At 54.5% G+C, this 15,250-nt stretch overlaps 1 protein-coding gene across 3 annotated transcripts in view; it reads right to left on the reverse strand.

Moving 5' to 3' along the window:
* Window positions 1–15,250, reverse strand: part of PRKD2 (protein kinase D2) — a 34,426-nt gene that overhangs the window by 11,676 nt on the left and 7,500 nt on the right. For all 3 annotated transcript variants that reach the window (XM_047835204.1, XM_047835205.1, XM_047835206.1), the window contains 12 exons: window positions 14,983–15,114; window positions 12,279–12,433; window positions 11,960–12,182; window positions 10,247–10,324; window positions 10,014–10,167; window positions 6,580–6,697; window positions 5,750–5,827; window positions 4,686–4,944; window positions 3,049–3,101; window positions 2,849–2,921; window positions 2,256–2,362; window positions 882–1,043 (listed from right to left, as the gene is read on the reverse strand). In XM_047835204.1, coding sequence (XP_047691160.1) covers window positions 882–1,043; window positions 2,256–2,362; window positions 2,849–2,921; window positions 3,049–3,101; window positions 4,686–4,944; window positions 5,750–5,827; window positions 6,580–6,697; window positions 10,014–10,167; window positions 10,247–10,324; window positions 11,960–12,182; window positions 12,279–12,433; window positions 14,983–15,114 — 1,592 coding nt within the window. The remainder of the gene's footprint in view (window positions 1–881; window positions 1,044–2,255; window positions 2,363–2,848; window positions 2,922–3,048; window positions 3,102–4,685; window positions 4,945–5,749; window positions 5,828–6,579; window positions 6,698–10,013; window positions 10,168–10,246; window positions 10,325–11,959; window positions 12,183–12,278; window positions 12,434–14,982; window positions 15,115–15,250) is intronic.

Raw genomic sequence — 15,250 nt, forward strand, 5'->3', positions numbered from 1 at the left:
CACAGTAAGTGCTCAATAAAGGTTAGCGACTGCATTATTTATCACTGTTATTAGCATCCCCCATCCCAGCCCTGCCCATTCTGGGTGATCACTGTCCAGGGCTGGGCTATCTTGATCGTAGCTGTGTGGCCAGTACTGTCCCCTCCACGGGGCGGGAACAGAGCTGAGGCCCAGGGAGTGTCTGTTGAACAATGTAATGAATGAATGAGCTCCCCACCTAAAGGACTCTCTCCCGTTCCCTTTGTCTACATGAATATTGTCAGGCCTGGGGAGCCGCATTATATAAAGTAATCCAAAATATAAACATTATTTATTATTTGTCTACACTAATAACTAGTATGACTACTAGTCTATTATTTTTACCTTTCTATTGTTATTCCTCTTTCATTAATCCACAGTCTGTTCTATTATGACTCTATTATTATTTTAAAAGTATCATTCTGGGGCACCTGGGTGGCTCAGTCGGTTAAGCGTCCGACTCCGCTCAGGTCATGATCTCAGTGTTCGGGAGTTCGAGCCCCGGATCGGGTTGTGTGCTGACAGCTCGGAGCCTGGGACCTGCTTCGGATTCTGTGTCTCCTTCTCTCTCTCCCCCTCACCCGCTCACAATCTCTCTCTCTCTCTCTCTTTCTCTCTCTCTCAAAAACAAATAAAACACTTAAAAATTTTTAAAAAATAAATAAAAATAAAACTATCATTCTGGGGCACCTGGGTGGCTCAGTTGGTTTATTTTTTTTTTCTATTGTTGCTATTATTACTCTATTAGTATATTGTTTATTATCCGCGATCGCGACTCCCACGCGGGGAGTGTCTGCGGGGTCTGAGCGCAGGGCGGGTGGGGAGCCGGGCAGAGGGGGGCGGGGGCAGGGGAGGGGGCGCACCTGGGTGATGAGGAACTTGGTGAGGCGCTCGGGCAGCCGGCCCTTCTCGCTGGAGAGGATCATCTCGAGCATGTCCCCATGCAACTTCTCCATTACCACGAACACCTTCTCAGGCGTCTCAAACATGCAGTCCAGGTTCACGATCCCCGGGTGCCGCAGACTCTGGGGGTGGGGTGGGGGGTAGGGTGGTCGTCAGGGTCTCGGTGGCCCACGAACTCGGGACCCGAGAGGCAAGCCATGCTTCCATGGCTTCCAGACAAGACGACAAATAAGAAGGATGTCCCCGGGCGCCCGGGGGGCTCGGTCTGTCAAGCGTCCGACTTTTGATTTCAGCTCAGGTCGTGATCTCATGGTTCGTGGGTTCAAGCTCCGCGTGGGGCCCCATGTCCAGCTAGCCGTGTGGAGCCTGCTTGGGATTCTCTCTCTTCCTCTCTCTCTCTGCCCCTCCCCCCACCTTGCTCGCTCTCTCTCTCAAAATAAATAAATATTTTTTAAAAATGTCCCTGGGGGGTGAGCAGCTCCTTTCCGGGGGGTGGGGGAAGGGGCTTCCCACAGGCCCAGACAGAAGCACATCCCCGCACCACCAGGTATCTAGAAGGATCTAAATCTTGAAGTTCTGTTGAAGGTCCAGGGTTGGGGAGGGAAGGTCTGTCTTTTAAATCCTTTGCCCTCTCAGGGCACCTGGACGGCTGGCTCAGTTGGTTAAGCATCCGACTTTGGCTCAGGTCATGATCTCATGGTTCGTGAGTTCGAGCCCCGTGTCGGGCTCTGTGCTGACAGCTCGGAGCCTGGAGCCTGCTTCGGATTCTGTGTCTCCCTCGCTCTCTGCCCCTCCCCCACTCACACTCTGTCTGTCTCTGTCTCTCACAAATAAATAAACATTAAAAAAATTTTTTTTAAACCTTTTGCCCTCTCCCCCCCAGCCCTGCCTGGCCTAACCTCATTTCTCCCACCGAGGTCCCCACCCAGCCTCCTCCCGGAGCTCCAGACTCTGGTCCCATCCTCCAGCAGCAGCCAGAGGGAACTTCCCAAAGTATACACTCACCCATGCCCCTTCCTTGCTCAAAATCTTTCCACGGTTCCCCAGTACCCTCAGGAGAAAATCCACAGGGTGTGGCCCCACCCTCTTCCCTGGCCTCACCTCCCACCACCTCCCCACACATAAACCGTCTAGCAACCTTGGTCTTCAAATTCCTAGAGGACTTCTGCTCAGAACACCTTCCCATCCCTTCAGTCTCCATAGGCATATTCCCTCCTCCAGTAAGCCTTCCCCGACCACCCCTGCAGCCTGGGTTAGCCCCTGAAAGGAGGAAGTAGAAAGGGAAGATCCCTCCTAGGTGGGGGCAGAGCTGGGCCCCGGAGCCCGGTGGTCACCTGCAGAATGGCCACTTCGTTCCGCAGCTGGCTTTCCTGCTTGGTGGGGAAACGCAGTTTGTCGATGACCTTTACTGCCACGTCCCGGCCTGTCTTCCGGTGCTTTCCTGGGGGTAGGGGAGGTGGGGGGTGAGGAGAGCAAGACCTTCCAGTCCTGGCAAGACGCACCCCCCCCCCCGCCCCCCGCCCCAGAGGCACAGGCATAGTTGAACAAAGGTGGACAGAAGGTCATCAAGGTGGCTCTGTGGGGTCCCCAGGAGAGATGTGAGGGGTGGGGGGCCTTGGGGGACAAAGGCATAATGAAGAAGGTAAAAGACAGAGTTCTGAGGCGGTAAATTCGATTTATAGCCAATCAGAATCTCGGAACTAGCTCTGTGGCCGAAGGGCAGAATTTGCTCTCCTTAGTAATAACAGGAAGAAGTCCATTGGCTTTTCCCAGTAACAAAAGGAGAGCCCGTGACCATCCGCCAAGAGGATCTAGCCTTCTAAGTTCAACCAGAACAGGAGGTGAGCATGTGGTCAATCAGATAGGAAGGTCTGGAGCCCAGAACCCCCCCAGGATCCCCTCTGGATGAGCTCGGAAGCATCCTTACCTCCATAGACCACTCCAAACTGCCCCGAGCCCAGCACCTCATCAGGGAAAATCTGGTAGACGGTGGCGATGTCCTGTAAGGTGGGGACGGGGAGGGTCAGGAGTGCCAATGGGGACAGGGCATCGAAGAGACTGGGAAGGGCAAGGGGGCTGGGAGGCTGTGTGGGAGGCAGAGGCCATGGGGTGGGGGCAGGGTCTCACCACATTCTCTTGGATCTGGCTGTTAGACACGGAGATGCTCAGAGAAGCTTGTCCTATGGAGAGGGGAGAGGCGAGAGGGGAGAGGGGAGAGGGGAGAGGTGGAGGTGGGTTGACCCCGGGCTCAAGAATATCTTCACCCACAACTCCACCCGGGTTTGAATCCAGGGAATCCAGCGCAGCTGCAGGCTGCTGACTTGTCCGTTATGAACCTCAGTTTCCACCTCTAGAGAATGGGGATAACTTCAGGTGCTCCCTCATAGGGCCGGGGGAGAAGTAAACGAGATATATACTGGGGTGGGGGGCTCAAGAAGTGACGTCACGGATGATTTCGCCGAGCACTGCACCCCATGAGCTCAGTGCCCAGGGAAGCGTGCCGATCCCACCTTACAGAGGAGGAAACTGAGGCTCGGCGGGAAGGCACACGCTGATTCCAACATCTTCCCCCTAAGCTCGCCACCCGACCACCCAATCAGAGCCAGACATTTCCAAAGTTCTGATCCTTCTGCCATTTGGACATCTATCCCCTCCCCATTCCAGGCCTGGCCCTTCATCCTCCTCCATGGTCTCTCCGCCCCTGTTCTGCTCTCTCCTATCCAGCCTCCAGAGGGAGCTTGCTGAAGCACCAACCTGAGCCTGCCCTCCCCCCCGCTCAAAACCCCGCCATGGCTCCCCAGGGCCCTCAGGAGCAAGCCCAAGACACTTCAATGGCCTAACAGGCACCGGGCCATCATTTATTTCTTTGACTTCAACCACCACCATGATGTGTGCTCCCGACACCCTGGCCTCCTTGCTGGGCCTCGGATACAGCAGGTTCCCTCCTAGCTCCTGCCTTGCATTTTCTGTCCCCTCTGCCAGGAATGCGTGTCCCTGCCTCTGGACTTAGTTCAATCCTCCTCGACACTCAGTCTCAGCTCAAATGCCTCCTGAGGCCATGTCACATTACCCCGGAGCACATTCTACATCACACTGGTCATTCACACAGGATGATCTGATCGGTGTCTGTCACTCACTCTGGATTGAGCTCCAGAAGGCAGGGGCCTTGGACTTTCTGATCATCTTTTCCCCCTGCTTGAAATATTTCCCATTTGCTTGCCCCTCTTTCACCCCTCCTCAGCTTCCATGGCTCAACTCAGATGTTGCCACCTCCAGGAAGCCCTCCTAGATACCCAGGCTGGATTAACCATCCCCTCTGAGCTCCCAACAGCCCTCTGGCTCCCCTGTCCACCCCCCCCCCCCTCTGGGTCGTCACTGTCTGCGGACAAGTCTGTCTCCCTTACTGGACTCTGAGCAGGTGAGGGCAGGCCCTGGGCTGTTTTGGTCACAGCTATGCCCCCAGGACTGTCCAGCACAGGATGGGCACAGAGAAGACACTCAGCAAATTCATGAATTAAATAGTCTGAACGCGCAATCTGGAGGAGTTGTCGCCACCTGGGACAAGATTCAGACAAGGGAAGTGACCTGTCCAAGGCCACACGCTGGGTCCGGGCTTAATAGAGATTTGGACCCAGGCCAGCTGAGTCCAGAAGCCACATTCTCCACTGTGCCATTCCCTGCCTTCTTCCTCGCTCTTCCCTTCCCTGGGACCCCACACCAACCCCCCCAGATCCATCCGCTCAGGGCCCAGGGTGGGGACTTACTGTGGGGTGTGTGGCCCGGGGTGCTGGGCGCATCCTGGAGGATGACGGGCATCAAGGCCTGGCGGATTGCCGTTTCCCAGCCCCGGGCGGCCTCGGCCCCCTGCCCACTGGGGCCCCCTGGAGCCCCACCGGGCGTCTCGCCCACAAAGTAGGTGACATTGGCAGTGACAATCTCGAAGCAGTGGGGGTTGGTGCCCGGTGGCACAAGGCTGAAGTTCTGGGCGGGCTCCACGGTGAGGATTTCTGACAGTGGGATTTCCTGGCAGGACACACAACCGGCACCAGTGAGGAGGCCAGGCGGACCCTGGGGCTCCGCACTTACTCAGAAGAGCACACAGAATCCAGGGTCAGTGGGAAGGGCCCGAACTGCAGAGGAGTCAGGAAAAGCCTCCCGGCAGAAGTTACATGAAGCAGAGATCAGAAAGGTAAGAAGAGGCCAGCCGGTGGTGGATGGTGTTAAGAGCATGTGCAAAGGCCCTGAGGTGGGAAAAGGCTTGTTTTCAAGGGACATATTCGATTCCCATCACATGCATGGTGCACAGCACACAGTAGTTGTAAATGAGAGTAAATGAAGGACATCAGGCTATGGCCAGGCCATGAGGGGCCTCAAGGGCCACAGGGAGGAACCCGGGTTTTGTCTCCAGGGCTCTGGGGAGCCATGGAAGGGTTTAGAGCAAGGGAGCACCAAGACTGTGGGGGCAAGGGCAGGAGCAAGGACACAGAGAGGAGACAGCCTGGAGCCCAAGGCAGCCACGGGAGGTGGTGAGCAATACTAATCAATAATCCACTAATTCCTTATAAAGTAATGATGATAACGGGGACCTCAACACATGCTAGGCCCCCAGCTAACTGCTTCTCGTCGGTTATCTTTGAATTCAGGGCAGCAGCCCTGCGACGAGGACTAGTCTTTGAGGTGCGAGACGTGAGACGCAGAGAGGTGAGGTAAGCCACCCGGGGTCCCCCGCTGGAAAGTGGTGGGGCCGAGCGGGGCCCATTTGCTGAAGACAAGCAAGCCGGCAGGCAACTGGGAGAGGAGTGGAGGAGGTCTGGGGGAGCTGGGCCACCTTGTAGTATCTGTTGGTCGTGTTGTTCTGGAAGAGCGTGATGCACTTGCAGTCCAGGCGCCAATAATGCCGCTTCCTCTGTTGGGAGAGGTGCCCCAGAGGGTGAGGTGGGGCGCCCTGGGCGCGCCTGGGGCTCCAGCCCTTTCCGGGGCCAAACCCCGCCCCTAGCCCTAGCCCCGCCCCCGCAGGCCCCACCCCTTCCGCCTCTGGGGACGCACTCTAACTCTAGCTCCGCCTCCCGCAAGGCCCCGCCCATTTCTAGCTCCAGCCCCACCCCCACCTCATCCCCTTCTCAGATTGATCTCTCCTCTCCCTCCTTAGCTTCGGCTCCACCCCACTTTGCCCCGCCCCATAACCCCTCTCTAACTTTAGGTCAGCCTCCAGCCTGGCTCCTCTGCCCCTAACCCTGCCTCACCCCTGTCTCCTGCCTGCCCCCCACTTTAAGCCCTCCCGTTCCCTCCCTTCCAACTTCGCCCTACCTGGTACCACCCTATTATCACCCCCCCCATAATTACCTCTAGTTATGCTTCTAGCCCGGCCCAGCACCCCCCCCCCCCCCCCCCGCCATCCCATCCTCTATAACCTCAACCCGTCTCGCCCCCGCCCCTAACTCCAGTTGCCCGGTTCCGGATCCCATGCCCCCCCAACCTTGTCCTTAGCCCCGCCTCTTCCCTGACTCCCAGGGCCCCTCCTCCCTCCCTCAGAACCATCCCTCTGGTCTAGCCCCGCCTCCACCTTGGCTCCGCCCACCACAACCCATCCAGCCCCGCCCCTTCCAGCGAATCTTGCCCCTCTCCCAACTCTAGCTCCGCCCCACCCCGCCCACTCACCAGCGTGTCCTTGTTGCTGTAATGAACCACCCAACCCTCGCGCAGGGTGGTGCTGGATTTCCGTGTCGTGTGTCGCACCGACTGCACTACCCTCATTAGAGGGATGTACCCCAAGGAGCTGAGGGGGAGGGGAGAGGAAGAGGCGAGATGTTACCAGTGGAAAATACCCATGAGCACCTGGGACGGCGGGGCACATCTCTGGGCCGGCAGGAGTTGGGAGTTGGGGGCCACGCTTCGGTGGTTTCCAGGTTTCCCTTAACGAGGAAGGGAACTCTTGAGAGGGCCACATTAAAAGGCTGGCTTCGGAAGTCAGGCTGCCCGGCGTATCACCCAAGCTCTATGTGCCTCAGTTTCTCCACCCGAAGGGGTTGTTGTGAGAAGTGAAAACCCTTTTAAGGAGTTGAGCACAGTGCTCGGCACACAGTGAGCCTCCACAATGAGCCCGGTGATTGTGGAGCCAGCTGTGTAACACTGGGCAAGTGACTCAACCTCTCTGTGCCTCATTTGCCCTCATCTGTGCCCATGTTATTACTACAGAGGGAAAACGAAGGCCGAGAGAGATTAAGAGACACGCTCGACTCCAGAACCAACAACCCCTTGAGCCCTGCACTAAATCAGGATTCGGGTGGCCCTGGCACTTCCCTTTGCCTGAGACTTGGTTTCCTCATCTGTGAAACGGGCTGCCTCTCCCGACACCCCCACGCGGCCCAAGTCCATCAAGATCCAACTCTGACGCCCTGTTATTCTGTTGCTCAACACTCCCAGGAAAGACCTGGCAGAAAGAGAATTTGAACTTCCAGGCAGCTTGGGTCAGGTGGCACCAGTAAGAAACTCTCTTCAGCCATTGTGACCTGCATACCAATCCCCCCCCTCTGGCCTGGTCTCCCACCCCATCCCTGCTCCAGCCACACCAAGCTCTGTGCTGTTCCTGGAACATGTTTGACGCTACCTCAGGGCCTTTGCACTTGCTGTTCCCTTTGCTTGGTAGGCTCTTCCACCAACTATCATCCACATGGCTCCCTTCGTCCCCTCCTTCAGATCTCTTCAAATGTCACCTCCTCAGAGAGGCCTCCTTTAGTGACCCAAACTAAAACAACACATCTTCATTCTCTGCCCCCTCCCTTTGCTTTATTTTTATTTCCTTTTGATAGCAGTTATCGATACCTGAGGCTATGGATGTGTCTGTTTATTACCGGTCTCCCCAACTAGAGTGTCTGCTCTATGAGGCTGGAGAGTTTTACAGGCTTGGTTCACTGCTGTAATGCTTGGGAGTCCAGAACCCAGTAGGTGCTCATTAAATCTTTACCGACGCACCGTGGAAGTGGCTGACCATCTTCACCACCTTTATGCCGCCCCAGCCCTGTGGGGTGACGTCACAGCTCCTTTCCCTTACTCATTATTGGCCAAAGCCACTGAGGCTCAATCTTCTAGCCTAGAAGTGGGGACGGTGATCCTCGTGGTCCTTATGGGAAGGATTTAGTTCAAGAACAAATGCTTCCCTCGCTGACGGTTTCAATCCACAGGTTACTCCTATTTATATGCGCATTACTGTATGAATGCAACGCATTAGTAAAGGCATATAAATATTATTCTAAAACATATGCAAAAAAGTGAAAACATTTAAAAGATGAGACTAGGGGCGCCTGGGTGGCTCAGTCGGTTGAGCATCCGACTTTGGCTCAGGTCATGATCTCCTAGTCTGTGAGTTCAAGCCCCGCTTGACAGCTCAGAGCCTCGAGTCTGCTTTGAATTCTGTGTGTGTGTGTGTGTGTGTGTGTGTGTGTGTGTGTGTGCGCGCGCGTGCCCCTCCCCCGCTCACGCTCGCTCTCTCAAAAATAAACATTGAAAAAAAAATTTAAGATGAGATTAAAAGTAAAGAGACACGGAAATGCTAATATCTTTCCCCAGGCTCTGGAAGGGATCACCCCCCACACACCCTCTCTCCCGCCCGGAGAGAATTCTTTAAAACCCTGTTTAGGGGCGCCTGGGTGGCGCAGTCGGTTAAGCGACCGACTTCAGCCAGGTCACGATCTCGCGGTCCGTGAGTTCGAGCCCCGCGTCGGGCTCTGGGCTGATGGCTCAGAGCCTGGAGCCTGCTTCCGATTCTGTGTTTCCCCCTCTCTCTGTACCTCCCCGGCTCACCCTCTGTCTCTCTCTCTCTCAAAAGTAAATAAACATTAACAAAAATAAATAAATAAATAAATAACGTCCAGGATAAATATGAATTCCTTTTATAATTTTAAAATGTATAATTAGGGGCGCCTCGGTGGCTCAGTTGGTTAAGCCTCTGCCTCTTGATTTTTGGGTCAGGTCACGATCTCACGGTTCGTGGGTTCGAGCCCCGCATCGGCCTCTGCCACCGGCTGGGCGGAGCCTGCTTGAAATTCTCTCTCTCCCTCTCTCTCTGCCTCTCCCCCACTCGCGCTTTTTTTCTCTCTCTCTCACAATCTCGCTCTCAGAATAAACAAATACATTCATTAATTAAAATTTTAAAAAATGTACAGTCGAGCAACTTAGTATTATTTTTTAGAGCTCCCATGCCAGAAGAAAGCCACTGCCTGTCGGGTCCCTGGGGATGGTTCTCCCCTTCCCCATTTCACAGATGGGAAGACTGAGGCACCAAAAGGGGAAGGGGCTTGTGCAGGCCGTACCAGTCAATCTGAGGCCAAAGTGGTTAAAAGAAAATGGGTAGTTTTCTCTCTGAGAAGAGCTAACTTTAAAGTTTATTTATTTTGAGAGAGAGAGAGAGAGAGAGAGAGAGAGAGAGAGAGCACATGAGCAGAGGAAGGAGGCAGAGAGAGAGAATCCCAAGCCAGTTCCCATACTGTGAGCACAGAGCCCGACGTGCGGCTTCGGGGCTCAAACTCATGAACAGAGAGATGGTGACCTGAAACCGACTAAGCCACCCCGGCGCCCCAAGAAGAGCCAACATTTTTAACCCTTACTGCGTGCCAGGCACTATTTTAGGCACTTTGTTTGTATCTGTTGATTTTCTCCTTACGACAGTCCCCAAAGGTACGTACTAATTTATCCCTATCTTACTGGTGGGGAAACTGAGGCCCTAGGGAGGGTCGTCTCCTGCCTAAGGGTCACACAGCAGTCTGGTTCCAGACCCCCATGTTCTCATTCTTTGCACTGTCCCTTTGCAACACAGACTGTTTCTGGGAGGACCCGCCAGCGGCCGATCCCAGGGGCAATCCTCAGGGAGCGGGGCTAAGCGGCTGGGAGGCGGGAGGGTTTGACATTCTGCCTTTTGAACGGAAACGCAACCTGAATGAAAATACGTGTGTGTGAAAACTTTGTTTTCGATACACATTATTCAAGAGAAAAGGTAACGTTGAAAAATAAAGGTGTGGGTGCCCAGCAGATTTACAGGGTGATGCCAACCCATTCTAGCGAGAGGAAGGGCCTTCCCCCGAGGGTGCGCTGGGTACCTCTGGGCCTCGCCTCCCTCGCCTTCCTCCTCTTCGCTGGCGTGGAGGGCATTTTCCGAGTGGGAGCCCGGGATGACCCCGGAGTCGTCGGATTCATCCATGAGGGAGCTCTTGTCAGCCTCGCTGTAGTCGGTGGCCTCATCCATCGGCACATCTAGGGGCACAGGGGCATCAGAGGGGCCTCCGCCCGGCCCTGCCCCCACCCCCTTCCCGCCCAGCCCACAGCCTCTCACCTCCGTTGATGAGTGCCTCCCCCAAACAGTCGTTAGGGACGCGGGTGGCGCAGCGTTTGTGACAGTTAAACTTGCAGTCTGGTATGAGGACAGGGAACAAGCGGACAGGTGGCAGGGGAAAGAGAGGTCACCTGTAAGGGCTGAATCTTGACTCCTATCCCCCAGACCCAGAAGATGCTCCACTCGCTGTTTGGGGCAGGAAACCCAGCCGAACCTTCTCTGGCCATCCCTCTTTGAGCCGGTTTCCTTCTGAAATTCTAGAATGTAATAGGGTCTACCATTCCATGATTCTGGACTTTGAACACTCAGGAAAGGGTTTCCCAACCTCTGGCACTAAGGATATTTTGGGCTGGATGATCCTTCCTTCCTTCCTTCCTTCCTTCCTTCCTCCCTCCCTCCCTCCCTTCCTCTCTCCCTCCCTTTCTTTCTTTCCTTCCTTCTTTCGATTCTAGATTTCTAAGACTCCAGATTTTGACACGCAAGTTTCTAGAACTTGACACATCTACAATTCTACAGTTCTATGATTCTAGACTACCGAGCCTCCTTGATGTCCAAGGTTTTAGGGTGTTCTATACATAAATTCTAGAATGCAGTGACTCTACAGTTCTGGACTGCGAAGACTCCAGAATCTGATGATTCCAAGGTTCCAGGATCTCATACACCTAAGATTCTAAACCTCAATGTTCTTATTGTTCTTTAGCCGTGTGCAGCTAAGATTTTGTAATTTTTTTGTTCCCATGAATCCTAGAATTGGACAGCTCTAAGTTTTTATGGATCTAGATTTCCGATTTTCTAGATTCTAGAATTCAAAGTTCCGTGTTCTAGATTTCTAGGACTCTAGGATCCCAGGCTTCCCATGCGATGCTTCTAGGCTTCCATTATTCTCAAATCCGATGGTTGTAAAGTTCCAGTATTCTGAGAATCTATAACTTGGCAGTTCTAGGCTTTACGAACCTAAAGTTTCTGTGGTTCTTTTCGCTGAGTCCTACAGCCCAGAATTCCTGAAGCCTATGCTTCCAACATTCCATGGTTCTAGAATTCTCAAGATCTGCAATTTGAGAATTCCATGCGGGGCACCTGGGTGGCTCAGTCAGTTAAGCGGCCAACTTTCAGCTCAAGTCATGATCTCATGGTTGATGAATTCCAGCCCCACGTCGGGCTCTGTGTTGACAGCTCAGAGTCTGGAGCCTGCTTCGGATTCTGTGCGTGTGTGTGTGTGTCTCTCTCTCTGCCCCTCCTCCACTCTTGCTGTCTCTCAAAAATAAACATTAAAAAAGATTTTTTTTTTTTAATTCCATGCTAAGTGGCTTTATAAAGTTAAATTTCCAGGCTCTGAGCTATCAGCACAGAGCCTGACTCGGGGCTCGAACTTACCAGCTGTGAGATCAGGACCTGAGCTGAAGTCAGGAGCTTAACCGGCTGAGCCACCCAGCTGCCCCCCCCCCCTTTTTTTTTTAAGATTTTATTTTTAAGTAATCTCCGCACCCAACACGGGCCTCGAACTCACAACCCCGAGGTCAAGAGTCATGCGCCCTACCGCCTGAGCCAGCCAGGCACCCTCAGAATAGTGGGATTCTTACGGCCTGCTGGGAGCCCAGGGGAGAGAACCCCTAAGCTGCTAAGCCAGTGTATGTATGTGTCGAGTGGGAGGTGGGGCGGGAGGGGGGCGTCTGACCCCTGACCCCGTCTGTCTCCCCGCGGGGCCCCGCTGACCTTTGCACTGCAGGCCCTGGCGAAAGAGGCCTTTGAGGAGCTTCTTGCAAGCCTGGCAGACGGTGGGCCGGGTGTAGCTGTGGATGAGGAATGTGTGCGGCACCTTGACCTTGGAGAGCAGCATCTTGTCTAGCTCGATCGGGCGTCCCGTGTAGGAGGAGGCAGAAGAGGAGGAGGAGGAGGACGGGGGCCGGCGAGGCAGGAGCTCGGTGGTACTCCGGCTCTATCGGTCAGCAAGACGGGAGGGACGCATTAGTGCCTGGGCCCTGTCACCCGCCCGGGCCACCGCCACCGGCCCGCCCACTCCCCAGCCCCTCACCAGCTCATCGGCCATGCAGGGCAGGGACTCAGAGGTGCTGAGGCGCACGGAATGGCCACTGGCCAGAGACGTGGACGACAGGCGGCGCTTGCGGGCCCCGCTGCAGTTGTTGGGGATGCTGAAGGCGCAGCGCTTGTGGTAGTTCAGTCCGCAGCCTGCGGGGGGCGCCAGACGATCAGAGACACGCTTCCACCAGGCCTGGGCTCTAACGCTCTGCCCACCCCCCCTTTCCTTTTCCGTGAGTAGATCTCTCCGGAGGGCCCCCTGGTAGTGCCATTAAAGCCAATGAAAAGTTACAAGGACTCAATTCAGGTAGAACTACTAGTGGCCTAGAAGGTTCTGGACCAGGCAAAGAACCAGGAGGGGGTGAGGTGCTCGCTGAGGGCCCAGGGCATGTGGATTGGGTCGCGGAAGAAGGGGGCCACAACCACGTGACCAGCGGCACAAAGGAAGAGTGCACGAACAAGGACTGTGTCTTCCTTATTCCGACCTATGCGGACGCCAATATTTTGTTCTCTTCCTTCTATCCCCTCATCCCTTTTTTTCATACGGAACATTGTGAAGCCCGTCTTCTGGTAGCCCGGCGGTCATGGGCTTTCCCAAAGGTGGTGCTACCAGAAAAGCTTCAGGATGGCAAATGGCCGTTGTGTACAGGGAAACACTTTCCGGCGTTGACCTTTATTCACTCATGTCCTTCATTGGAATTTCAGAGTTTCATCCGTGATTCCGTGTGTGAGTATCAAGGTAGAATCAAACCCTCATCGGAAGGTGTCAAGTCTGACAGGAGCGCCTCACCTGCTCCTGGTTCTTTACCTGGCCCAGAACCTTCTAGGCCGGTAGCTGAGCTGATCTCGTGGTTTGTGGGCTCGAGCCCCGCGTCGATGGGGATTCTCTCTCTCCCTGTGTCTCTGTTCCTTCCCCACACATGACTGTGTGTGTGAGCACCCGCGTGGGCACTCTCTCTCAAAAATAAACGTTAAAGAAACCTTCCAGATGCCAAGACGTCAAGAGTTGGATATGGTGTCCTCAAAATAAATAAAAAAGCTTAAAAAAAAAAAAAGATTGGATATGGTGTGTTTATGAGAGCAATATTGACAGCAGCTCTGAACGCACAGAATCAGTTTTCTGCAGGCCTGATATGGCTCTTATCCGAAGAGTCCTTAAACGCCACAAGTCTATTTAGGGCTGCATGGTAACAACTCTGGGCCATTCTGTAGGTCATCTGGTGTTCCAGACTCTAGATTTCCATTTGAGCATGACAGCCGCAAAGCTGGAGATCCTTGGATGACGGAATATCGGAAAACATGCCTCTAATAGAGGCTCACATTGAACAAACAATGGCGGGGCAGACGGTCTTTGAACAACGGATGGTCTTCCGCTGCTGTGTGTAGAGTCAAGGCGGGTGTGTGACCTTCATCTGCAGGCGGGGTGAGATCTCAACGCTCTCCCTCAGAAGCATCAAAGATAGGAAGAGTGGACCCGCGGAACCTGACACTCGGGCTTAATTAACCTTGAGACGTTTGGGCTAAAGGAACACTGTGTGTTCCTTTATTTATTTGTTTTTTTAAGTATGATAAAATTAAAGACATGTGCATGGGTGCTTGTTGTAGACTGAACATGTGTCCACCGCTCCAATCTCATAGGATGATGCCCTAACCTGCAATGTGACTGTATTTGGAGATGGGCCTTTAAGGAGATAACTAACATTAAATGAGGCCACAAAGGTGGGGCCCTGATCCGACGCAATTGGGGTCTTTTATAAAAGGAAGACCTTTCAGAAGTTGTTGTCTCTCCACATGCCATGTGAGCACACGGCAAGATAGCAGCCATCTGCAAGCCAGGAAAAGGTCCTCACCAGGCACCAAACCCTGTCCGAAGCTTGATCTTAAACTTCCCCGCCTCTGGAACTCTGAGTTAGTGTTGTTTAAGCCAGTCGGCCTGTGGTATTTGGTTATGACAGCCCTGGCCCACTGAGGTGCCAAGTCAGTAAGGACTGGACTCTGATGGTCAGGTGCCTGTGTCAAATTGGCTAGGTTAGCATCCTCGGTAATTCAGACACGAAACGTAGGGACTGCTTGTAAAGGTGTTTGGTGGATGTGAATCAAGTCGGCAATCGGATGACTTGAAGTGAGGGAGAGTGTCCTAGTTAGGCTGGGTGGGCCCGTTTCCCTCCGTAGAAAGGTTTGAAAAGCAGAAGTGAGATTTCTCAGATGAAGAAATTCTGCCAGTGAACAGCAGTTTCAGCTTCTGCCTGCCCTTCCTGACCGGCTGCCCTATGGATTTCGGAGTTGCTTAGCCAGACTCCCCCTGACAGGGGCTTACAATTCCCTTACAGGAATTCCTTCCAAATATCCCTTAATATGTACCTCCTACTGGCTGTTTCTCTGGTCGATCCCAGTTGCAGGCTCCGCCTTCTTCCCCGCGCGCACATTCCCCTTTTCCTCTCCCACGCTCCTCCCCCTTTTACCTCTCCCCCGGAGCTCCACCTCTCAGGCTCCTCCTCCGGAGCTGAGCCCCACCCCAGACCCCGCCCCTCGCCCAAAGCCCCGCCTCCCACCCCACCTCCTGTTCCTCCCCCATGCGGTGCCTCCCGGCCCTTGCCTCTGCCCCCGAGCCCCGCCTCCTACACCTGAACCCCACCCCAGCCCCACCCTCCTGCCCGCCCCCTACCCCTTGGCCCCGCCTCCAGCCCCTATCCCCTCACCATCACACTTGAGGCCCTGGCGCACAAGGCCGAAGAGCATCTCCCCGCAGTGATCGCAGAAGGCAGGCGCTCGGTAGGAATGAACGGTGAGGGCGTGGGGGCGGATCTGGAAGTCCTCGAAGGTGGCCGAAGCTGCAGGCAGCAGGGGGAGGCGGAAGGTTGAGCCCGGGCAGCCGAGGCTGTAGGGTCCTGGGTTTCTCACAGTCCTCCCGGCTGCAAGGCTTCATCTTGCCTGCCTTCATTCATTTACTCGCATACTACACTCTAC

Source organism: Prionailurus viverrinus, chromosome E2, assembly GCF_022837055.1.
Source record: "Prionailurus viverrinus isolate Anna chromosome E2, UM_Priviv_1.0, whole genome shotgun sequence".
NCBI classification, from domain to species: Eukaryota; Metazoa; Chordata; class Mammalia; order Carnivora; family Felidae; genus Prionailurus; species Prionailurus viverrinus.